Source organism: Salvia hispanica, chromosome 5 (assembly GCF_029641045.1).
Source record: "Salvia hispanica isolate PSC_SH4W2 chromosome 5, Shi_PSC_v1, whole genome shotgun sequence".
Lineage (NCBI taxonomy): Eukaryota > Viridiplantae > Streptophyta > Magnoliopsida > Lamiales > Lamiaceae > Salvia > Salvia hispanica.
In genome coordinates, this window is record NC_142696.1 from 34,075,791 (window position 1) to 34,101,850 (window position 26,060).

At 38.5% G+C, this 26,060-nt stretch overlaps 1 protein-coding gene across 1 annotated transcript; it reads right to left on the reverse strand.

Moving 5' to 3' along the window:
• Nucleotides 1–525: 525 nt before the first annotated feature.
• On the reverse strand, nucleotides 526–1,133 carry LOC148926695 (uncharacterized). The gene is made up of 3 exons (XM_089058466.1): nucleotides 978–1,133; nucleotides 779–886; nucleotides 526–711 (listed from the first exon to the last, which is right to left on the reverse strand). Exons 1-3 carry the CDS (start codon nucleotides 1,131–1,133, stop codon nucleotides 526–528), a joined length of 450 nt encoding a protein of 149 aa, XP_088914592.1.
• Nucleotides 1,134–26,060: the final 24,927 nt, after the last annotated feature.

Consider the following 26,060-nt stretch of genomic DNA (forward strand, 5'->3'; position numbering starts at 1 on the left):
CAAGCTAACAAGCATATATTATGTTATTATGTATTAAGTCTTTTGACTCTTTTGTAATTTCAATTTTCAACATTTGTATTTGTAATATTGACATTCACATATCGTTCAAATTTGTATAATTGTATCATGATTGTATCAATAAAATTCTAATTGTTCCAACTCCAATGTCGACTTCTACTCCATTTGTCAATTGTCATTCTCGTTTTATTTATTTATTCGATAGTACAAGAGTACAACTACAACTACAACTCTACAAAGTGTAATTTGTAATTAGTACTATAAAACGAATAAATTTTTTTTAAAAAAAAATAATAAAAAAAAATAACGACTTGAACCGGCGGTCCAAACCAGAACCGTCTGGAAACCGCTGGTCTTGAACCGGCTTTGAACCGTGGATGAACCGGTTCATGAACCGGAACCGCCGGAACCTAGGCAGGCCGGTTCAGGTTCAGAATTTTTACGAACCTGAACCGACGGTTCTGAACCGGGAACCGGCGGTTCATGAATCGTGGTGACCTCTACCCACTAGTAAGAGAGCTTCAGCGACAGATCAACGCCATCAAATGCTCTGGAATTCCTAATTTCCCCCTCCACGACGTCGTTTCTCCGCCCCGATCTTGCCGCCGGCGGGAAGAAATCGTACTCCATCACCACGTTGTTTCCCCCTTCCCAGCCGCCGGCTGCTTTTCTGTGCACCGCCACAACATCCACCTGTGAAATTGTATACAGTTATAAACAGAGAATTCTCCATAGAAGAAGAAGAAGATGATGAAAAAACCTGCGGCGGTTCTAGATTGTGATGAATCAACGCATCTCTGAAATCGAGACCTAGATATCGGCGATGATCGCCGCATTTGTACACCGCAGCGCCGTTGATCTTCTTCTTCTGCGCAAAATCAAATCAAAACCAACTCAAATTCGATTTCTAGGCCAACATTGATGAAAAATAGGGGTTTCTCATTTTCCGAGCGGAATACCTTGTGGCAAGCATTGCACTGGAGAGAGAAACACTTCTCGTCGCCGTGGCTCTGCAGAATCCGGCGATAGAGGCCGTAGAGGCCGGGGAAGCCGATCGGATTCCAGCTCGGTCCACACCATTGGAGCTGCGGATGCTGAAATCGGTGGTGATTCATCTCCCGCGACACGGCGACGGCGGCAGCCCGATGACAGCAGCGGCAGTTTTCAGCCGGCGGCGGTGCTGGCAGAGAGGGAGACCAAGAGAGAGAATAGAAGAAAAGAGAGGAAAGATTAATAATTAAAAATATAAATTAAAATGGTTAATTTTGGTCAACATCGGCTAAACACCTGTTTGACTGTTATTTTTAACACGTCTGTCAATTTAGGACCGATTTCGGTCCGAGTTCATTTGTGAGGGACCAAATAATCAAAAAGATAATGTTCATGACCAAATTGATAAAACGACCATATGTTTAGGACCACATTTGGCATTTACTCTTTTTTTTAACAAAAAATAAAACATGCAACCACTCTTACTTTATTCCACCATCTACTTTATTCTCTCTTTATCTTTTTTACTTTATTCTTCTCTCCTACTTTTCAATACAATTTCTTAATCTTCGTGCCCAAAAGTTTTGTGTCAACTTAGTTGGGACGGAGGTAATATGAGTTTTTTTGCGTGATCACCACATTCAACGATAAGAAGTAGAATTTTAAGAAACCCGTGCTAAATTTAAAATAATATTAAAATATATAATTTAATTTATATTTGTGATATTCTACACTACTCCATTTTTTAGGAGACGCTAAATTTTAATTGTATTAGACAGATTATCACGACTTTAAGCAATAAATAATGGTCTTGTTATCATTTTCTTTGTGAATATGATAGAATATTTATTATTGCATCTTATTAATAATGTGATGTGAAGCTGTAAAAGTTAGATTTAATAAAGGAGTCCGACGTAATTAGTTAGATACTTATGCTTGGTATGATGGAATGGAATAAGAGTAGAATGGAATGGAGGTTGGAATGGAATGAAGATATGAATGAAACGTTAATTTCATTGGATTTCTTTTGTATTTTCATCCATCCACTCATTCATTCCATTACACCAAGCAAATGAATAGAATGGAAGTAGGAATCACATTCCATTCCATCATACTAAAAAGCCCCTAAAAATTTGGGCTTCCATTCCAATCACTGGATTTAATGACCCAAGCCCAACATAACATATAGCCCAGTAAGGCTATCTTTTTTCCCCAACTCAATTTTCTCACACGCACAACTGCATAGCGGCGATGGCAGTCAGGGCGGGGAAACTGTGTCGACAAATTGGTCAGTGTTAGGTCCATCCATGACCACGTTCATTTGAAAAATGCATAGCATTGTTCGTTTTGATTTATATATTTAGCTTTATTCTAGTATTAAAATGTTATGAAATTTTTAATTTCACAAAATTTGTAGTAATCATAGTTCAATTTGCTCGTTTTTTCTATAACTTCAAATAAATGAAAAAAATAACAAATTGCGCTTTGATTTTTATGAATTTTATGAAATTAATTATTTCAATAACATTTTTTAATGTAGTAGAATCAAACTAAATATATAAAATTAAACAAATAACGTTAAATGTGCTTCAAATGATTGTGGATGCTCACATAGGGTGTGTAGCATATCATTTCCCTATATATACACAATCACATCTTCATGCATAACTAGAAATCAAATCTCAGCCATTAGATCAAAAAATGGAAAGATGAGATTGGATTAATTTTAAAAACACGAAAGTTATTTTAAGAGCGTTTTGATTCATTCCAATAGTGTTTAGTGCATTTTACATAAATTATAGTAAGTGTATGAACTAAAACACTATTATAGTGAAGTCTGTGTATTCAAATATGAAAATTTTGAAACTCAATCTCAATCTTCCATTTGCTGATATCGTGATTGAAATTTGATGTCTAATTGTACACTAAAAGAAGTAGTAGCTTTATAACACTACTACCCTAGTATAGGGTGAGTAATCAATTGTTAACTAATTAGCAATCTCAAACTCAGACTAAATCTTAGCCATTAGATTAGAAGATCTAGTTGTTGAAATAATGTCAAATGGATTATATTTTTAATTAAGAAAATTAATAAATAAAATTAGAGGGTATTAATGTTAATTCACTCTCATTAAAACCATCTTAAAACTTTAAATTTACGTAACTCTCTCGATTTAAATTATTTTTTCGCAAAAAATATATCAAATTAAAGATAATTTTATAAGGATTCCAACGAGATCTCTATTGCATATGTTCCGACGACGTTCGGATGAGAAATTTGATATTTTTTATTTTAGTTTTCGTAAATGTTGATAACCAGATTTTTATCAATAAATACATCAAAAAATCTCAATAAAACCATGTAAAAATCTCAATAAAACCATGTAAAACTCTCAATAAATATGTGTTGATATTTTCTTGTACTAGTGTTGATATTCTTATGTCATATTGTTGATATTTGTAATACACTATGTTGATATAAAAAAACATTCACGAAAATTATCATATGATAACATAATAACGATATTACCCTTTTGTTGATATTTTGTGTACTATTTATTGAGATTCGTAAGATTTAATCTCATCCACTCATTTTAAAATCTAGAGTGAACTACAAAAATAGTCCCTGGACTATGCATTTATCTCCCCAGTGACCCTGGATTTTAAAAATTATCCCCAGACAACCCTGGACTAAGCGTTTATCTCGAAAATGGTCCATTTTCACTATTTCGTGACGAAAATACTCTTTTGGGGGGTTCTGGGGATTTGGGCAATTTGGTCTTTTTACATTTTAAATCTGATATTATTTCAGTTATGTACTAAATCTGATATTATTTCAAAATTATTATTCTTCTTCCATTTTGCCATCCTTCACTTTGTTTCTTTATTTCAATATTATATTTAATTTTATAAAATTAAATTTTAAATTTCGATTCTTAAATATCAATAAATTATTTTAATTATTAAAATTACTATTAAATAACAGATTAATAGTTTTAATCAATATTTGATAGCGTCTAATATTTAATCAATAAGGTACGACGACACCTTAATTTTAATCATAAATAGATCATATAACACGATTTATTCCGAATAAATATGCATCTAATGTAAGACTAATATAATTTTCGTTTATTAATTTGAAAGCAATCAAAATTAACTAGAAAATTTCAACAAAAGTTCTCCTATATCAAATTTTTAGTAGTATCAAATTTTTAGTCAACTTCATAATATTTTTAGTCAAATTCTCCTATACATTAGATGCATATTATTTCAGAATAAATCGTGTTATATGATCTATTTATGATTAAAACTATTAATTATTGATTAAAACTAAGGCGGCGTTGTACCTTATTGATTAACTATTAGACACTATCAAATATTGATTAAAACTATTAATTTGTTATTTAATAGTAATTTTAGTAATTAAAATAATTTATTGATATTTAATAATCAAAATTTAAAAATTAATTTTATAAAAGTAAATCTAATTTTGAAATAAAGAAACAAAGTGAAGGATGACAAAAGGAAAGAAGAATGATAATTTTGAAATAATATCATATTTAGTACATCACAAAAATAATATCAGATTTAAAATGTAAAAAGACCAAATTGCCCAAACCTCCCAAACCCCCCAAAAGGGTATTTTTGTCACGAAACAGTGAAAAATGACCATTTTCGAGATAAACGCTTAGTCCAGGGTTGTCTGGGATATTTTTAAAGTCCAGGGTTCATTGGAGAGATAAACGCATAGTTGATAAGGCTAATTTCATGCATCGGTTATGTGGTGAAAAACACTATATTTTACTGGGTCTAACACAGTTTTTAAGCCAGGTGTGTGACAGAATCGCTAGATCCAGGAAAAGCCGGAGGAAACGGACTAGCGAAGGAAATGAAGGAAAATGAGCAGAAGTGAAGGGAAAAGAATGGCTAGAAGAAGGGAGTCAATAGCTGAGGGCAACAAAGACTATCTATACCTCGCTGGGCCCCACTTCAACGCCTATAAATAAAGGAGCATGCACTACACGAAAAGGAGGATTTTGCTCTTAGCTCACACACAAAACACACACTTGGGAAAAGGGAGTTCTGGGGTAGTTTAGGGTTCTAAGGGTCTCATCTTCCGAGAAAGTCAGTCGTAACACCGTCCGCGTGAAGGGCGAAGAAACAATCTACTTACATTCTGTTTTTGCACTCTATTTCGTTCGAACTTCGCGTTTGGAAGTCGATTTGGTTGTTGCTGTTACCGATTCATCTATGCATTTAGTTTCTGTCATGATGGTGTTCATCTTGTGTTGATCTGCGTTCATTTTGTTTTGTTGAAGTTTTATTTCGGCAGTTGCATGTTAATCTCTGTTTTAGTCAATCTTGTGCTTGATCTGGGGAATTCGACTGTAGATCTGTGGTGTTGTTGTTGATCGGAGGTTGTTTGGTGATTTTGTAGTTATGGTATGTTTTTGGCCGGAGTTTGTGTCGGATGCTTGGATCCGGAGTGGATTTAGCATTCGAGGTCGGATCTGAACAGGGGATTCAAGTTGTGCATGGATTTTGAGTTTTCTATTTCCTTTCTGTTTTACTTCGTCTAGTAGCCATAGATCCGTTTAGTTCCTAATTGTTCTTCGTTAAATTGCTTAAATCCAGTCTGCTTTGTTTTCCGATTACGCTTCATACCTGTTTCTACTGAGTTTTGATGCAATTTGATTTGAAAAAGATGATGTCGCTGTTAGTTAGTACTTTAGTTAGTTGTTTTTCCAGCTTTTCGTCCGTACTCTGCTTTTTCAGCCATGGTTTCTAGGTAATTTAGAATAGTTTCTTAGATCTAGTGATTGTCTCGATTTCTAGTTTACATGCATGATTTCTTTCTTTTTGCCTAGATCTAGTTGTTAGCGTAATAGATTTAAATTCCAAGTTTAGTTTAATTTCCTCAACCCAAAAAAATGCGTGGCAGCAGCCAACCCAAAAATAATTTCCAAATCCATGAGCATGTTCATTACGCATCCATCTCTGTGGGATCGATCCCTACTTCCCTGTGCTAAATTTTAGTATACGTGGTTGAGGGTTTTTTTTGAAGTGGTATTCTGTGTGTCTGACGACCGAAATCTTCCAACGATCCGTGAGTTCCTAGACCTTGTGATCTAGTGGATTCACTGGACCTAGGAGTCTTGTTATTCCCTATTGTGCACGCAGTCTAAACAAAACCTAAAAAGGAAAAAAGAGGCTTCAAATGGCGCCGTTGCCGGGGATGGATGGCGTTTATTGTTATTGCGTTTGAGGATTTGGTGTAAATAGTTAATTTCTGTTATTTTGTTTTTCTTGACAGTTTATGAACACGGGCTTCCATTCTAGAAGTTGGGCTAGTTTATCTGGGTCAGGGAGCGGCCGATACAAGTGGCAAGTCAAAGAGTCTACGTCCACTATCACCACCAGATCAGGTTTGAGGACAGTGAACCCATTTCCGTTCGAATCAGAAAGTGAGAATGAGTGGAATTCGTCAGGAGAAGAAGACCCGAAGTCGTCAACAGAAACAGAGCGTTCCGAGACTGAGGAGGAGGAAGACCCAAATATGGCTCATTTAGTAGATCCCGATCCGGAGATATGGTCACTCACCGCACATCTCGACGGTGAACCCGCCCATGCAATAGTCTCAAACCTGCGTCGGAGGTCTATTGATATCAAGACAAATGTGCTCGGAGTTCTGCCCACATTCTCTGGACGAAGGAACGAATGTCCTTACGAATTCTTGAACAAGTTTAGTAAGCTTTGTAGCATTCAAAAGCGCCCCAACGAGGCGACTGAGGAAGACTACCGTTTACGTGCAATTCCGTTTGCCCTCAAGGGGGAGGCTAATACTTGGCTGTTGAGGCTCCCACCAGACTCGATTAACACATGGAAGGATTTCAAGCTGGAGTTTTTGGATTATTTTTTCCCGTCCAACAAGACGAATGCCTTGAAGAAGGAAATTCAGGAGTGCAAGCTAGAATATGATGAGTCTCTGAGCTCTTATTGGTCCCAGTTTAAGGGACTGTTGAATGCTTGTCCGAATCATAGGATGATTGAAGCGGAGACTTACTATCTGATGAGTCTCTGAGCTCTTACTGGTCCCAGTTTAAGGGACTGTTGGATGCTTGTCCGAATCATAGGATGATTGAAGCGGAGACTTACTATCTGTTTTACGAAGGTGCAAGCCCTGAGTCAAAGGACTTGATGAATTCCTCAAGCGGGGGAAAGTTTACCAAAAATAAAGCAAGTGAAGCCAGAGAAACTTTGGGAAGATTGATCGAGGCAAAGAAGGCCTATGATAACCCGCGGAGCATATTGAGAAGGGGGTCAGCCAACACAATAACGGAACAAGATGACAAGAAGGTGGAAGATAGGATAGATAAATTGGAGAAAGCACTGCTGAATGCAATTGAGAAGTATAACCCTCATGCTCCAGCGGAAAGTGAGAAACCCCCTGGTCCAGAGGAAATGCAACTTCAGCCTTATTTCGGTCAGCCTTGTGAAGGGGAATGCCAAATCCAAGCAAATTCGATGGGGAGCTGGAATTCGGATGGAAGTTGGAACCAAGGAAGACAAAGGGATGCCCCATGGAGGACTCACCCCAATTTTAGATGGACTGACAATGATCAAAGTCAGCCACCCCCACTACAGATCACGAATTATGCACACCCTCCAGAGAGGCAGTCCAACTGGTCAGGGAAAGGTCAAGAAGGGCAATTACAACTGGGGTACAGGAATCAGGACCATACTAATTGGGAAAATAGGAATCAGAAGAATCCAGGGAGCTCCTATGTGCCACCTCACCAGAGGAATAACCAGGGGAACTATCAGAATTCCCAACCAAATCATCAAGGGAATCAAGGGTCTAGCAACCAGTACAATAACCATCAAGGAAATCAAGGAAACTATCGGCAGAACCAAGATCAAGGATCAAATTCATCAATTCAACTCCAGGTCACAAAGGAGTTTGGATGACATGGTACACGACCTAGTGAATTCACAGCAGTTCATGCAGAATAACTTGCATTCCAACAACGACGTGGTGCACAAATTGCAAGACGCTCAGTCGGAACATAAGCCGCCATAGATATGATGGCGAAGCAACTGTCCCAGATCGCAGTTTCTTTGAATGAGATGCGGGAAAATGAAGGGAAACTTCCTGCCACGGTCAAACCACTGGACCGAGCAAACATTAGTCAAATCACCTTGAGATCAGGGCGGGGCTATGAAGGACCGGCCCTGGAGATTGACGAGGAGGTACCCATACAGGCTAGTAAAGGGAAGGAAGGTCAAGTGTTTCAAGGGGATAGCCCTAGACCCAGAGAAGGGAGATTTAGGGGGATCTCTGCCTCGACCAAGTGACCCATTTTTCCTAGATCCCGAACCTGAGGTAGTAAGCAAGGAAGGAAGCAGGAAAGTTGGTGAAACCCAGGCTGGGAGTTCCACAAATGCAGTAAAGCGAGCAAAACCATTTTCATACCGGGGGGAAGCAAAAAAAAAAGAAGGATGATACAGAGGATCTCATGGAGATTTTTAGCAAGCTGGAAATCAACCTGCCATTCTTGCAAGCCCTGAAAATGCATGCCTTTAGCAAGTTCATCAAGGAATTCATTACAGGAAAGACCAAACCAGACGGGAAGATTGTGATCGGGGAGAATGTGTCTGCTGTGATACAAAAGAGAAGGATGCCCTCGAAATGCACAGACCCAGGTATGTTCACATTACCCATTTCTCTAGGGGACATCAAGGTCGAGCATGCTATGTGTGATCTAGGGGCGTCTATCAATGTTTTACCGCTTTCGATCTAAAAGAAATTGACAGGAGTTAGGATGGTCGCTACCAAAGTGGTAATCCAGTTAGCAGATAGAACTTGCATTTGTCCCGAAGGTGTGTTGGAAAATGTCATAGTCAAAGTGCATATTTTCTATATCCTGTTGATTTCTATGTGATCAAGATGAATGATAATGAGTCTGCTGAGTCTAGTGGCGTACTTCTATGGAGACAATTCTTGCGTACTGCTAAGACCATTATCGATGTTTTCGATGGAACAACTTGTTTAGATTATAATGGGAAAAAATATACATTTAGCATAGATGAGGGAATGAAAAGGCCACTCGATGTTGAGAATCTGTATGCTATTGATGTTATTAACCCCCTGGTCCAAGACTATCTTGAGACGGAATTGATACAGGAACAAATTGACAACTCGAAGTTGAGCCATTTAATTGACAGAGAAGTTGTAGATGAAGGGACTGGGAGCGGAAGCGCTCATGATAAATCAATTACATAATAATCAGATCTATTTAGCAAATTATTTAGACAAAACCTATTCGCGTAATTATCACATGTATCATGCTCATAACTTGAATTAATCATGCTTTAAGAATATTGAAACCTAAAACATGCTTTTCTACGGAGTAGATAAATACCTAATTAATTCTCCAAAGAATTGAAGATGGCTAGCTTCTTCTCCACGTGATGCTTTGAGTACTAGACCATAAATCTTCTCTCTGGTTCCCGAACTGTATCACAATATCAGTGTGGGCTGATCTTACTAAAATACTAGGACTTAAATAAAGAAGACAGAAGAAATCCTTTTTGGAACAGGAGAGGAATTCGAAATTCTCTTCAGCTTAGGGCAGAAAATTTCGAAAATTTCAATAATGAAAATTGCATTATTTTTGTCTCATTTATTCTCCTATTTATATTAAGTTCCTTTTGGGCCCAGACAGGGATCCATGGAAGGTTTTGGATATGGGCTCATCCAATTTACTTTTCACTAATTAAATTGAACCCACAATTTAATATAAGTTATAATTGGAATATTACGAGCAGTCACTACAGAAGTAATATTGAACTCTCCCCATCCAAATCCGAAATTACAAGTAATCCGGGTTTCCGTTTAACTTTCATTTCTCGTGCTTAAGATTAAAATGTCCATTAATTAATTAATGTTTGCTATTGACTTAATTAATTAACTTCTTATTAATTCCAAGAGTGGACTTAGCATGAAACGCTTATTTATTATTCATAGAGTAATCAAACTCCAACTAGCTAGGTTCCGAATAATAAAACCTTGTTTCGCACTCCTCTTGAGGACATTATCAAACGAGACTCTCCTCGCGCACGATTCAATATAATAGGAATCCTAGCACCGCTAGATATTGATCACTACTACCCAATATATCAGGATAATTGGGTTACGAAAAACCCGCACCATTTGATAAGTCAAAGTAGTGCATAATCAATATCGTATGCTCAATGCTAACCTACATTGATTAAGAAACAAATATTATCAAGACCTCGCCTTTCAGTAGATAGCCCAAGGACAAGTCTTGTTGTTAGATTCGTTCAATGCTATACCACACCAATGTCATCATATTTCAGTAAGGCTTAGAAATATGCGGACTGACATTGCAACCTTTCTCGATGGATAGTCAAATTCCATCTAGGTTGTGAAATTCATCTTTTTCTTTGTTTAGAATGACCGTGTTACCTTAAAGTGGACGACGCCCACAACCGGTCTACTAAAACAAAGACTTAGACTTTGTTAAGTTAACTTATACATTAAAACATGCATTAACATCCATTAAATATAAAACATAACAACATTATGACAAAAATAATCTGTTTTATTCCTTGGAAAATAAAATAAGAGTTTTACAATATTCAATCACTCGAAACGTGATTTCTAGTATACAAAATCTAACAGTAGGGTGGTGTGCAGCAATGAACACAACGGAGTTGACAGATGAGGAACTCACAGAGGCCATCATGGAGTTTTGCAGAAATCCCGAGTCAGCTAGATCTAGGGGATCGGCTCACGTGGCTAGTCTGGAGAATTCTCCTGGGCCTGGGAAAGAGGAATTACCAGATATTGCAGAAAAAAATCCCTTACCCCAGGAGACGAATGAAACAAAGAAGGAACTGAATACACTTCCACCAGGCCTCAAGTATGCTTACTTGGAAGTGAATGAGACATTCCCAGTAATAGTCAACAGTAACTTGACCAAGGAGCAGGAGGAGGAATTGTTGGAAGTAATTAGGCGAAACAAGAAAGCAATAGGGTGGACCCTTTCGGATTTAGTAGGAATCAGCCCTGATCTCTGTATGCACCATATCCGTCTAGAAGAAGGTGCAAAGGCTCACCGAGATGCACAACGGAAACTGAATCCGAACATGCGGGAGGATGTTCTGAAGGAGGTGTTGAAATTGCTCGCTCTAGGGATCATCTACTCCATTTCGGACAGCGAGTGGGTCAGTCCTGTCCATATGGTGCCCAAAAAGTCTGGAATACATGTTGTCAAGAATGATAAGAATGAATTGGTACCCACTAGGCTGGTGACGGGGTGGAGAATGTGCATCGACTTCAGGAAGCTGAATGAGGCCACAAAGAAGGATCATTTCCTCCTACCTTTAATTGATCAGATGTTAGAAAGATTGGCTGGCAAACAGTATTTTTGTTTCCTTGATGGATACAGTGGCTATTTCCAGATCTACGTTAACCCAGAGGACCAAGGGAAAACCACGTTCACGTGCCCCTTTGGTACATATGCATACCGAAGAATGCCGTTTGGATTGTGTAATGCACCAGGAACGTTCCAGCGATGTATGATGAGCATTTTTTCGGATCTGCTGGAAGTATGCATTGAGATATTCATGGATGATTTTACCGTATACGGGAACTCATTCGATACTTGTTTGGCCAGCCTTGATCTAGTGTTGAAAAGATGCCAAGAGAAGCACTTAGTTCTGAATTTCGAAAAGTGCTACTTCATGGTGACGGAAGGTATTGTTTTGGGTCACGTGGTTTCCGAAAGAGGAATACAAGTAGACAAGGCAAAAGTAGATGTGATATCAAGGCTACCTTACCCCACGAACCAAAAGGAAGTTAGAGGCTTCCTGGGTCATGCAGGTTTTTATAGGAGGTTTATCAAGGATTTTGCGAAAATCGCGCAACCGCTCACTCATTTGTTACACAACGATGTGGAATTCGTCTTTGACGAAGGGTGCAAGAAGGCATTTCAGTTTCTCAAGGACAGGCTCGTGTCAACACCAATTATCAGAGCGCCAGATTGGAATTACCCTTTTGAGATAATGTGCGACGCGAGTGATTTCACTGTGGGAGCCGTCCTATGGCAGAAGATCGACGGAAGGAATTATGTGATCTTCTATGCATCCAAGACTCTAAATCAAGCTCAGAAGAACTATGATACCACGGAGAAGGAAATGTTGGATGTCGTTTACTCGTTCGAAAATTTTCGACCTTATCTTCTTGGGTCGAGGGTTATAGTCTTATTGGCTAAAAAAGAGTCTAAGCCGAGGTTAATCCGTTGGGTATTACTTTTGCAGGAGTTTGATTGGGAAGTGAGAGACAAAAGAGGAACAGAGAATCGAGTAGCTGATCACTTGAACAGAATTCATCAAGGGGAAATGGAAGAAGCCATACCCGATGCTTTCCCTGAAGAGCATTTGTATTATCTAGGGGAATTTCCTAGACGGATTAGTTGAGAAACAGTTTTGGCTTTAACCGGTCTAGGAGAGGCTGATAAAGGGAAGCGCACGCTTAACGCAGAACCGTGGTTTACTGACTTAGCTAACTACTTGGTCACGGGAGAGGTGCCGAGTTCAGACGAAATCTCTCGGGCCCAGAAGATGAAGATTAAAAGCGAAGCCAAATATTACTTTTGGGACGATCCTTACCTGTTGAAGATGTGTTCAGATCAAGTGATTAGGCGCTGCATTCCCGAATGGGAACAAAGAGATGTGTTAATTCATTGCCACACTTTGGCATGTGGAGGTCACTTTGGACCGAGGAAGACAGCAAGGAAAGTATTGGACAACGGTTTTTACTGGCCGACACTCAATAAAGATGCCTTTGAATTTTGTCAGTGTTGCGAGAGATGCCAACAGACAGGGGGAATTTCAAGGAGGGACGAGATGCCTCAGGTCCTGGTGATTGTTTGCGAAATTTTTGACGTATGGGGAATGGACTTCATGGGACCATTTCCATCATCCTGTGGGAACACTTATATATTGGTTGCAGTAGACTATGTGTCTAAGTGGATAGAAGCTAAGGCCACCACAACATGTGAATCGAAGGAGGTGGAAAAATTTCTGAAGGCAAATATTTTCAACAGATATGGAGTTCCTAGAGCCATCGTCTCAGATCAAGGAACACATTTCTGTAATAGCACCACCGAGGCTCTGATGAAGAAATATGGTGTTCACCATAGAGTATCTACCTCGTACCACCCTCAGTCTAATGGCCAAGCGGAAATTTCTAACCGCGAAATCAAGGCAATATTGGAGAAGACAGTTAATTCGTCAAGGAAGGACTGGAGCAAGAGGCTCGGTGATGCATTATGGGCTTACAGAACTGCTTTTAAGACGCCTATTGGAATGTCGCCTTACAGACTTGTGTTTGGCAAGATGTGCCACTTGCCCGTGGGTATCGAGCACAAGGCGTACTGGGCAGTGAAAGAGTTGAACATGAAGCCTTCGGCTTGTGAAGAAGAAAGGAAATTACAGTCACAAGAACTGGAAGAACTGAGGCTGGAGCCGTATGAGTCTGCCATGTGGTACAAGGAACGGACGAAGCTATGGCATGACAAAAATCTCCGGGTCAAGGAACTCTATGTGGGACAGAAGGTGCTCCTTTTCCAATCCCGGCTCAAGCTGATGCCAGGGAAGTTGAAGTCAAAGTGGATCGGTCCATATACCATCGTCGGTCTCCGCGCAAACGGAGCAGTGGAAATCCAGGGAAGTGCCTCTAACTCGGTCCCTTTTCTTGTTAATGGTCATAGAGTGAAAGTCTATAGGGATAATTCTGAGCTGTGTGTAGTGGAGGAAGTGCCACTACGCGCACTCTCTGCTATCACCTAGACAGACGAGAAGGTATTCTCGATGAATTCCTGGGTCAGGTAAATTGGTTGACATTTTTGAAAATATGCACTGAACCAGGGAATCTCGGGGATACTCAAAAGGAATGTGTAAATAGTTTAACTGCTTTTCAAACAAAGGAAAATCCAAAAAAAATAGTATATACAATTTAAATCTCCCAAAAATATTTTCGAAGTACCAGACTCCAAGGGACAACCAATTTTGTATTCTCTGACCTTGACCTAGGAGTCTGGCATCTTCAATTTTTTTTAAAAGGTCATGGTCAGGGAAATCAACTAGTCAAAGGGAGCCTGGAGGAAGAGGTCAAGGAGGGATGGAGATAATTTGAATTTCAAAATTTGGCCGATATTTATGGGAATGTACGGTTGCTTACATCACGCCTGCAACCGCACCATCTTTTCATCAGAAAAGGAAAACCGTCGCTTCTCTCTCCAATAATCCCAATCGACGATAACTGCATATTCCTCTTCCTTCTCTCTACTTTCGTTCTCTCTAGAAACACAAACCCTAACCAAATTCGACCAAGTTTCTCTTTGATTTCAGATCTGCAGTAATGGATCCAACCCAAGCCACCGGAAGTTCGCAGCCAACGGAGTATGACGCAGTTCTGTTAGCAGAATTGACACAAAAATTAGGTAGCGTCGAGAAAGCGAAGGAAGTCTACGCTCTATTCTCCGCCAGCCTAATGACACCCGTGCCGGTCACACCACCACTGACGATTCCAGAGGATTCGGCGGCGCAACCAGCAGTTCTCCAAGAAGAAAGGCCTCAAGATTCTGGATCTCAACAAGCAGAAACCGCTTCACGAGAGGCGGATACAGAAGAGGCAACGCATGAACGGCCGGCAGATGGTGGGCAGAAGAATAGCGAAACGGAGGTGGAGACCGAACGATAAGGTAATGGAAACCCTAACTCTGAGGGTGAGAAGGATGGTGAGGGGGAAACCCCATTATGGAAGACGATTTGGAGGGGGAAACCCCTGTGGTGGTAGAAGTTGCTGAGGGGGAAACCCCTGTTCAAACGTTGGTAGTTGAGGGGAAAACCCCTATGGAGACTGGGGATGAAACCCCGACGGATTTCAGGGGTGCGACCCCTAAACTCATGGAAGAGAGGGAGACCCCGAGTGGTGTTAGGGGGGAAACCCCTGTGTATATTGAGGGGGCGACCCCGATGGTGGATGATGTGGGGGAAACCTCGGAAAAACTTGTGGAAGAGACAGATCTACACATTACTAGAGTACCGGAGCCCGCAGAGGAAGGGCTAAATCTGATCGTGGACCTAGTGGATGACCAGGAAGAGAGTGAGCCCCAAGTGGACAAGAGGGCAGAAAGGCGACTAGCCAGGAGGAGTCTCCTCGACGAGGTTGATGACTTGGTTTATGCTGAGAAGGAGGAGTTCCCTGCACGAGGGACAGACGCGGAAGAAGCAGAGGAACGTCGCCTGACCAAGGAAAGGGCAAGGAAAGGAAAGGCAGCGGCGACCCCATCTACACGGTCAAGGAAAGCTCCCTCCGTCAAGGAGGTTGAGGAGACCCTTTCCCCAGTGACTGACATTTCCTCGACTGAGGAACAGGACAAGCCTACTCCTGAACCAAATTCTGAAGCTGAAGAATCTGAAGAGGAGTTTATTCCAGGACACCCAGAGGTGTGGCTGACTAAGGAACTGCTAGAGTCGATGAGGCAGTTCGACGATCAGAAACGGGCCACAGTGTACAAGGAGCGATGTAGTAAACAAGTCTGGGAAGCAGTACAGCCCCAAGGAACTTCGGATGATTGCATGCGATGAAGACTTCTGCGCATGTATCTATTCAATAGGGTTCGAGTGGTTGCTAAAGCACAGCCAGGAGAAAGTACCGGTGGACCTAGCACGGGAGTTTTTCTCCACATTCTGACTGAAGAACACCTCTGGCCTTGATGCGGACTCCATAACTTTCAGGCTTTTTAATGAGGAACACGAGATGAGCATCCGGGAATGGTCCTTGAGGATGGGGTTGTTCACCAAGGCTGGGGATGATGAAGGAATATGGAACGAGAGGATGATCGGTGTGCCAAAGAATACGCCGTGATTCAGAGTACAAGCAGCATGGGAACTAATCACTCACTCGAAGGCAGGGGCATTCAAGTCAAGCTATTCCAAGGCTTCTCACATCGAGGACAGAATCCTCCGTTTTGCTCAGACGTTTATCAGCTACAACTTAATGGGAACTGCAAATTCAGCTCTTACAACTACCGACCTTTATTTCACTTGGTGCATGGCAAAGGGCGTTAAGGTACATCTGGGTTATTGGTTGGCTCAAGCATGTCATCAAATGACCAGCAACCCTGCTCGACATATGTATACCTGCCACCTCCTAGGCGTCTACCTCCAGCGGAACGTTGAAATGAAGATAGCCAAAGCCGCACCCTTGGTCGTGATGTGCGAGCCCCCTGAGGTTTTCAGTGTTGAATACTTTTTCAACAAGGGGTTGCTTCAAGCTCACGGCAAACAAACCTTCTTCTACACGGTAGGAGATAAAGTGAAGGCAGAGACTGAGGAGGCTGCGGAGGCCATGCCAAGTGAAGAGATCGAGGAGCTGAGAAAGGATGTCTAGGATGTAAGAAAGGAAATGCAGGTAATGAGGAAGGAAATAGTGAAGGAGCTTGGGGGGATTAAAAAGGAATTGAACGGGAGCCGAGAAGAGGTGAAGACCCTACGGGGCAATATTGCAGACTTGGCAGCCGCTAAGCAAAACGAGCGCATGACGGAGGCTGTGGACCTTGTAATGAAGATGATGAAATGGTTGCAGAAGACACTCCCCTTGACCCAGTCGAAGGTAAATCCTGGGTCCAGCAGCGAGGTCAAGCAACCAGTCCAGAGCAGTCCATCCGTCCAGCGACCACCGCACCCGCTCAAGCAGATGGTCTCCCCACCCGTACCCAAGCAAGTGTCAATCCCAACAAAATCAAAGTCCGTCATGATCAGGAAGCCAATATCTGACCAACCAGAACAAGAAGAAGAGGAGCCGGAGCAGCCGGCAAAAAAGAAAGTGAAGATGACCGGAATCCCACCCCAATCTGGCTCTCGAGGGAGCCAGCCCCAGAAGTGAATCACCCCCATGACCAAGCAACTTTTAAATTCTGTTTTCAGTTATTTTTCTTTGTTTTTGTTGTTTGTTTGATATTTGTCATCTGTGTTAGTCTTCTTCCACTTAGCCCAATGCTTGGTCTAAGTGTGAGAAGTTTATATTTTCTGTTTTGTTGTGTCTCCTCCCACTTAGCCCGTTGCTCGGTCTAAGTGTGAGAAGTTTTTATTTTCATAAACTGTTTGTTGTGTGTTGCATTGATCTCCCTGTTTCCCCCCTTCACGACGATGGCTTGGGGACCAGCTTGAGTGAAGTGGGAGGGGGAGAGGAGTCAATGCATGTAATTGTCAGCATCATAAGAGTCTTTAGGTCTAGTTTTTGTTTGTGTTGCATGAGCCAGTGAATACAATACGGCATGATCTCCTTAGTGAAAGTAATTGAAAATAGGAGGTATTTCAACTTAGAAGCTTTTTCCTTTAATAAGCCAAGTCAATCTGAATGAAGTAAGAACGATAGAGGATGCCTTAACTTACTTAGTTGTGAAGCCCCACTATAAAAGCGAGTTATAAGCCTTAAATAACTTCGAGCTAACGCATGTAAAGGGGCCGCCACTGAATGCTTAGGGAAAAGAGTCATGAAGGAGAAAAACAGGGGAATTGGGTTATGAAGGTATAAGCTGGACGAAGTCCAGGAAAAAGGAGTAATAAGCTGGACAAAGTCCAGAGGAGAGAAGAGGGAACTGGAGGAATAAGCTGGACAAAGTCCAGAGAGAAAAAAAGAGAGAAAGGGAAAAAAAAAAAAAGGAGAGAGAGAAATAGAGGAATAAGCTGGACAAAGTCCAGAGAGAAAAAAAGAGAGAAAGGAAAAAAAAAAGAGACAAAAGGAGGTATAAGCTGGACGAAGTCCAGGGGAAAGGTATCTAAGGGCAGGAACAATAATAACCTGACCCAGGAAAGGGGAGGAAACTCTCATAACCCGACGTTTCAGTGGTATGGCAATAACTTAAGAGAGAATCGGTCCTAACATCCCTGGTGAGGAATGAGTGATCGAGTGAATCCAACAATTGGGTAAGTAAGAGGCTATCTTGACGAACTAACAGATTGGTTAGGTAGAGGAAGGGAAAGGGCCTATTTGGAGGAGTACAACCTGTTGGATTGACCTTAATCTTGTGGGGACGGTTGCCTAAAGGTTGAAGCTAGCTCATGTGTTTATGTGTTTTCATTTGTTTTAAGTGTCTATATTTGTGCGTCAGTTATGTCTAGGTCTAGGAGTCTGTGTTAAGATAGAGTCTAAAGAGTCGGTCGAGGGATAACCTTGCTTTGAAATTCGCCTTATTCTTATTTTTTCTTGTCTTTATACTTGAGGACAAGTATGGTTTAAGTGTGAGCAGTTTGATAAGGTTAATTTCATGCATCGTTTATGTGGTGAAAAACACTATATTTTACTGGGTCTAACACAGTTTTTAAGCCAGGTGTGTGACAGAATCGCTAGATCCAGGAAAAGCCGGAGGAAACGGACTAGCGAAGGAAATGAAGGAAAATGAGCAGAAGTGAAGGGAAAAGAATGGCTAGAAGAAGGGAGTCAATAGCTGAGGGCAACAAAGACTATCTATACCTCGCTGGGCCCCACTTCAACGCCTATAAATAAAGGAGCATGCACTACACGAAAAGGAGGATTTTGCTCTTAGCTCACACACAAAACACACACTTGGGAAAAGGGAGTTCTGGGGTAGTTTAGGGTTCTAAGGGTCTCATCTTCCGAGAAAGTCAGTCGTAACACCGTCCGCGTGAAGGGCGAAGAAACAATCTACTTACATTCTGTTTTTGCACTCTATTTCGTTCGAACTTCGCGTTTGGAAGTCGATTTGGTTGTTGCTGTTACCGATTCATCTATGCATTTAGTTTCTGTCATGATGGTGTTTATCTTGTGTTGATCTGCGTTGATTCTATTTTGTTGAAGTTTTATTTCGGCAGTTGCATGTTAATCTCTGTTTTGGTCAATCTTGTGCTTGATCTGGGGAATTCGGCTGTAGATCTGTGGTGTTGTTGTTGATCGGAGGTTGTTTGGTGATTTTGTAGTTATGGTATGTTTTTGGCCGGAGTTTGTGTCGGATGCTTGGATCCGGAGTGGATTTAGCATTCGAGGTCGGATCTGAACAGAGGATTCAAGTTGTGCTTGGATTTTGAGTTTTCTATTTCCTTTCTGTTTTACTTCGTCTAGTAGCCATAGATCCGTTTAGTTCCTAATTGTTCTTCGTTAAATTGCTTAAATCCAGTCTGCTTTGTTTTCCGATTACGTTTCATACCTGTTTCTACTGAGTTTTGATGCAATTTGATTTGAAAAAGATGATGTCGCTGTTAGTTAGTACTTTAGTTAGTTGTTTTTCCAGCTTTTCATCCGTACTCTGCTTTTTCAGCCATGGTCCCCACCGTCAGTTTATTTCCCAGGTCTAGGTAATTTAGAATAGTTTCTTAGATCTAGTGATTGTCTCGATTTCCAGTTTACATGCATGATTTCTTTCTTTTTGCCTAGATCTAGCTGTTAGCGTAATAGATTTAAATTCCAAGTTTAGTTTAATTTCCTCAACCCAAAAAAATGCGTGGCAGCAGCCAACCCAAAAATAATTTCCAAATCCATGAGCATGTTCATTACGCATCCATCTCTGTGGGATCGATCCCTACTTCCCTGTGCTAAATTTTAGTATACGTGGTTGAGGGTTTTTTTTGAAGTGGTATTCTGTGTGTCCGACGACCGAAATCTTCCAACGATCCGTGAGTTCCTAGACCTTGTGATCTAGTGGATTCACTGGACCTAGGAGTCTTGTTATTCCCTACTGTGCACACAGTCTAAACAAAACCTAAAAAGGAAAAATGAGGCTTCAATAGTCCAGGGACTATTTTTATAGTTCACTCTAAAATCTAAGGATGGAAATTTGGTCTTAATTTTGAATTAGATACTATAAACATTAGAACATGACCCCCAGTATATATACACATGTAAAGTGAAAAAATAACTTATTTATAGTAAATGTGGCCTTCTGATACGCGCGTAATCATATTCCTTAGTATATAATCCACGACTCATTAATTGTTGGAAAATCCTCTGGCATTGATTATCAAAACCATTAAATAATCCCAAAGTCACTTATTAGGCTCACTTCACATGCTATAAACAGTGGTAAAATCCATTTTCAATGTTTTAATTCTTGACTTTATGCGTGGCTTAGCCTCCTTAACACTCGTATTAGGTAAACTAACTTGTCCTACAGTTCAAACAGACACCCATTTTCAATTTTAAATGTTCCAAGATTCAACAAGTGAGTTAAGCATCTTCCTCATAAGTCCATTTTTCATATCTATACCGATTTGATCAGTAAATTGAATTGTTAGAATAATTGAATGAACAATTATATAAACATCTCTATGATGATTAACCAAGATTAACGGATAAGGAGCAGGAACTGAAGAGTGGAAGCGTACATTGATCCATCTTGAATTGGACGGCGGAATTGCTTTGCAGCGTTTATGGATCTTCCAGACGATCAGAGACGTTCTTCACAATATATAGTTTGCCTAGAGAATACAAAGATATCGAATCGTTCTTCTGACGCATGTGGACCATAACCCAAGCTATTTATATAAAATATAAACCCCCTTTATTTTATATTCGGTCTCTCATCAAATAGAAAATCTCGTATGGTTTCTACACTTATTTCCAACAAATAAATACACTTTTAGCTCAAACTTAATCTTTATCGGATCACTTTAATTGGACGACTAAAAGACAGTCATACACATTAAATTAGTCATATGGAAGACCAAATTTCTAAAAATATCCATTCTTTGCAACACAAAAATAAAAAAAAAATGAATATTGTTCTAAAATTATAAACTTTGGTCCAATTATGCAGTTTCCCATCAACTTTAAAATGGTCTAAAATATTACAAATTTTACATTATTCCAGGTGTTATTTTCTAACGTGGCCCAAATAAGATATTTTTGGCAAAAACTTATTCTATGTGACAAATCGTGAAATATTTGTAATATTTTAAACAATTTTTAAAGTTCGTGGTAATCATGATAAAAACTCACGTTCATTTAAACAAAATTTGGTCTCTCATTTATTTTCTAAAATTAATAAATTATATTTTTATTATAATTAAATATAATTTAATTTTTTAACTACAATTTAATTAATACTTAATAGTTAGCATATAAGATATGTAATTTAATTTTTTAATTATATATTAATTTCATTGACTTGTGATATTTATAATTTTGAATTTTTTTTTATGATATTATTGTTAGATCTTGATTCTTATGAATTATTGAATTGTGATATTTATAAAGGATGAATGTTTGAACTTATTAATTTTGATGGTTATTGACTTATTGTGGATGGATGAAAGATGTTAATATGTATAACTTATGAATTTTGTATTTTTCAAATTTTGTAGTTATTTTCTTTTAAATTCGAACTACTACATCAATTTTGTAATCCTAAAAGTTTGTAGTTATTTTCTCTTAAATTCGAGCTACCGTATGAATTTTGTATTTCTAAAAGTTTGTAGTTATTTTTACTTGAATATTAGTACTTCAACTTTGTATTAAATTTGAATTTAATAATATTAAATAAATTCTAAAAGTTTGTAGTTAATTTTTAAAAAAAAAATCAAAATCACAATTGGGACTGGATACCCGAGTCGGGTATCCGGGTACCCAAAATCAAATTCGCGTCGGGTATCGGCTATTGGATTTTGAGAATTTCGGGATCGGATACCCGAAAATTTCGAATCGGGTATCCACGAGTACCCAATTTGACAGGCCTATGCATATATGTTTTCGGTTGCGAATGTTCAATTTTGGGATTGATTTACTCAAAGTTTTTTAAAATGGACATGGCATCAATTTAAGTCCCTTTATATCATTCCCTTTTGTTGGGAACTGCTTTGAGGCCGTGCGTGATTAGAATTTAAGTCTTTTTGGTCTGTTCCTCAATTATTTCGTTTATAGTTCCTTTTATTTACTTTTCTTAGATATATTCAAGATAGTAACATTCGGGGACACATAAATAATCTTTGATAGGAGCTATATTTTTTTAAAAAAATTATTTAAAATATAATTATGTATAATTAAGCTCATTAATAGGGGTTTTGTATAAAAAATACATAAAGGTGATATAAATATAGAAATTTAGTACAAAAGAAATAATAGAAAAAAAAAACATTTCTAATAGGAGCTTAAGTGTGTCCACCTATGATACCATACCACTTACACTTGATTCTGCATTAATTATGTTGGCGAATCACATTCACAATCCTAAACAATATATTCCCCGGTTCCTAAACAAGTTTCATTTGATCCACAAATTTGTTGGACTTTATATGTGGAGTCATATCAGATCCTATTCGTAGGGTTTGTAACTTTGTGTACAATGTAATTATTAGACTATTTACTAGAGTTGATTTTTAAAAAAATTTGCCAAAATTTAGGGTGAAAAAAAAATCATCCTTAAATTGAGGATACAATTATCTACTGCATTTTAATTTTTTGTTTTTTCTATTATAATTTCATTTGCATCATTTATTTTTAGTTAGAACACCGGAGAATGATGATGTGTTTTAATAACCATGTATCAATATTTAGATATAAAAATTAACATTAATCAAAAAAATATCCTTAGCCATTTTGATTGTAGTGTAGTAAACTGCAATACTCTTGTCTAAAGTGGATAAAACGTAGAGTATTTGGACTTATCATATTATTTTTTGTTGTTTGGGGAAAACATCAATAAATTTAATATGTTGAAAAATAACAATTGAGTGGACGCAATTTTTAGATGGAATGTACGTGTCCAGCTAAAAGATGGAGTAGTAACCCAAGAGGTGTGATCGAGTGGCATGTGACTCGTCCATCCTTAACCAAATGGCCAAGGGATCAATCTCTGCCATTGGGTATGAAACAACTTTAAATTCTTGGGTCAGTTGTCTCACCCACTGAGGTGCCTACAAATCAGCGCGGGGAATAGTTATTAGGCTCGCAGGTGAATATCCTTGTAATTACCAAAAAGAAAAAGATGGAGTTGTAAGTATTCAGTTGTAATATTACATTAAAAACGATTCAAACATGTGTGTGTATGAAAAAAATACTCCGTAAATATTTTCCACAGTATCCACGGTGTCCTTGGAAAGTCCTACTCATCTTTCCTTTAGTAGAAATATTTTTCACCTGACATACAACTTGTTGGAGAGGTCGGGAGTTTTTTTTCAAATTATTTTAGGCTGTGTTTGGAAACATGGAATTGGAGCTGTGGAATTGGAATTGGAGGCTCCAATTCCAATTCCATTGTTTGATAACACAAAAATGCAAAGAATTAGAATTGAATTTTAATTCCAAATTTTTCAATTCCATAATCTCAATTCTACGGCTCAACAAAAGAATTCTAATTCCAAAATTTCAATTTCCAGGTCAAATTTTAAAAAAACGCGGATCTTATTCGGGTCAAAATAAAAAACCGGGTCATAATTTTTTTTTCCCCAACGCTCTTCGCCTCTTCTCCTCTCTCACGACTCTTCCCTTCTCTCTCTGCAGATCTGCCTCCATCGCTGTTCACAGGATTCATCAAGGTAATTATTCCCATAAAAAATTTAGATTTACAACTATCTTCTTATGTTATGGTGTGTATTTTCTCGTTTTTGCATTTGAATTTGCGAATTTGTAAAAAATTAATCAGCCTAAAAAAAATTCAGATATCGATTGTACGTTTTAGGTTTATCTTAGCCAACGTTTTTGGCTTTTGGGTATCTATCTAGGGTTAATTTTTTCGGATCTCAATTGTAGTTGTTAGCTAGGGTTAATTTCTTTGTGCTCTTTTTAAATCCGCCAAAAATTTGGTTGATTTCCTAATCTTCTAAATGACTAGGGTTAATCCTAATCACATTTAGAAAATTAGGAAAATCAAAAAGGAATCGACAATCCTTATGCAGTGCGTTATCCCCAAATTAATTAAATTTTAAGGCACAGAACATACAAATCACATTCATTTTAGGGCTGCCTACAGCAGCGGTTATGCCCAAGCAAATTTTAGGGCACAGAACATACTAATCACCTAGTTTGATTTTCCTAATCTTCTGAATGTGATTAGGATTTAATTTTTAAATATGCCGATTCCTTTTTGATTTTCCAAAAATTTGGTTGATTTGGGAGAAGAATAAAAGGAATAGGTGTGAATATTGAACTTGTAAATTCAAGTTGTGAAAGGGGAAGGCTTCTGCATTTACACAGGTTTTATTTGGTTCTGTTGTGTAATCTGCATTTTATTATGAACTCAACTCCATAATGGATGTTTTCAAGTATTTAAGTGGAAATGTTTTGCTACTTTTCTGTAAAGAAATGCTCAAGATTTATTTAATTTTGTCCGTTTGACTGAATGGATACATAAACATATCTGGCTCCCTACAAAAATTCAAAGATTTAACTTTTTCGGTCTCATAACTGAGCATAATTTGGTACATTATACAAATATATGGTTAAATGAGTCATAAAAATTTATCAACGATTAAGCATGTTCCAGTGACTTAATTCTCTTGCAGGTTTCTGTTTCCACTTTCTTTCTCAAAATACACCTTTAGTATACCTTTGTCCTAATTCACCAGATTTTCTTAATTTCTTCTCCACAAATGTTCTTTCAAAGCACATTATTAGACTAGTTTTACATGGTTAGATGTATGAGTCATGAAATAAAACATTAATGTCCAACTGAAAATTTAATCCGCTTTCCCGATTCTATAAACGATTGCCTGGTAATAAATGGCATGTCCTCTAAATAAGTGTTACCACCAGCCCTACTACTTTTCATTATCTTATCCACAGGTTTGCCCTTATTGATGATGTCAGTCAATCTGTTAAAATAGCAAATTACAAGTTGAGTTTTGATTGATCTCTTTTATGTTGCTCTAATTTTCTTGTATGGGTAGAATATTATGTTAGGATTGCTAAGAAATTGCTGGGACATCGTTTATGAACGGTCAAATTGCTGGGCTAGCTCAGAATGGACAACCAGGTATGATGCAGAATGCTATGTCTGAACAACAATGTTGAAGCCAGCAATATCCTCCCCAAACACTTCGTCATATCATATTCAATAACAGCGACAACAACACCTCATCCAGCAACATTTAGCTTCTTCGCAGTTGCTTCAAAATTCAGCGGGCATTAACCCATAGCATTTGTCTCAAATGGTACAGCAGCAAACACAAGCCCAATCACAGATGCAGCATCCTCCACAACAGCAGAAGTCACCGAGAATCTCTGGGCCTGGAGGCCAGAAATCTGTGAGTTTGACTGGATCACAGCCAGATGCTGCTGCATCAGGAGCAACTACACCAGGTGGCAGTTCAAGCCAAGGCACAGAAGCATGTATCCAAGCAGCACCATCTCAATTATTAACTATGCATCAATTAATATTTAATGAAGCTATATAAATTTTAGGGATAGTCTAGCCGAAGCTATGTTTCTTCATTATCAAAATAGGCGTAACTTGTAGTGTCGTGCTTATGAAACTAAATACTATGTAATAGAATTTGTTTTGTGGTACAATGTTTTGTGGTGTTTATTAATCTAAAAGTTATGTTTTGTGGTGCTTATTAGACTAAGCCCAACTTGATAAGTAAGTTGTCTTTCAATTTGACCTTTGTTTGAATTTGAATATGTTTTGTATAGTCTAGTAGACTTAGTTTATGAAGAAACTAAAGAATAGTAGCTTTTAATGTACCTTTTATACCTAAAGTATCTTAACTCACATAATTAATCATCATTACTTTTGTTATTATTATTATTATTATTATTATTATATTACGTACTAATTCTATAGTATTTTTTATCTTTGGAATATAAGAAAAAAAGTTTAGATTTACTTAGTTAATGCATATATAATATAGTATATTGTTCAAAGTGAATGTGAAAGTAATTATCAAAAGATAATAAAAAATAATATAGTATATAGTTCAAAGTGAATGTTATTTTAACAATGATTAAACCAATTCCAAATCTATGTTAATTTTTTAAGTTATCAAACAATGGATTTGGAATT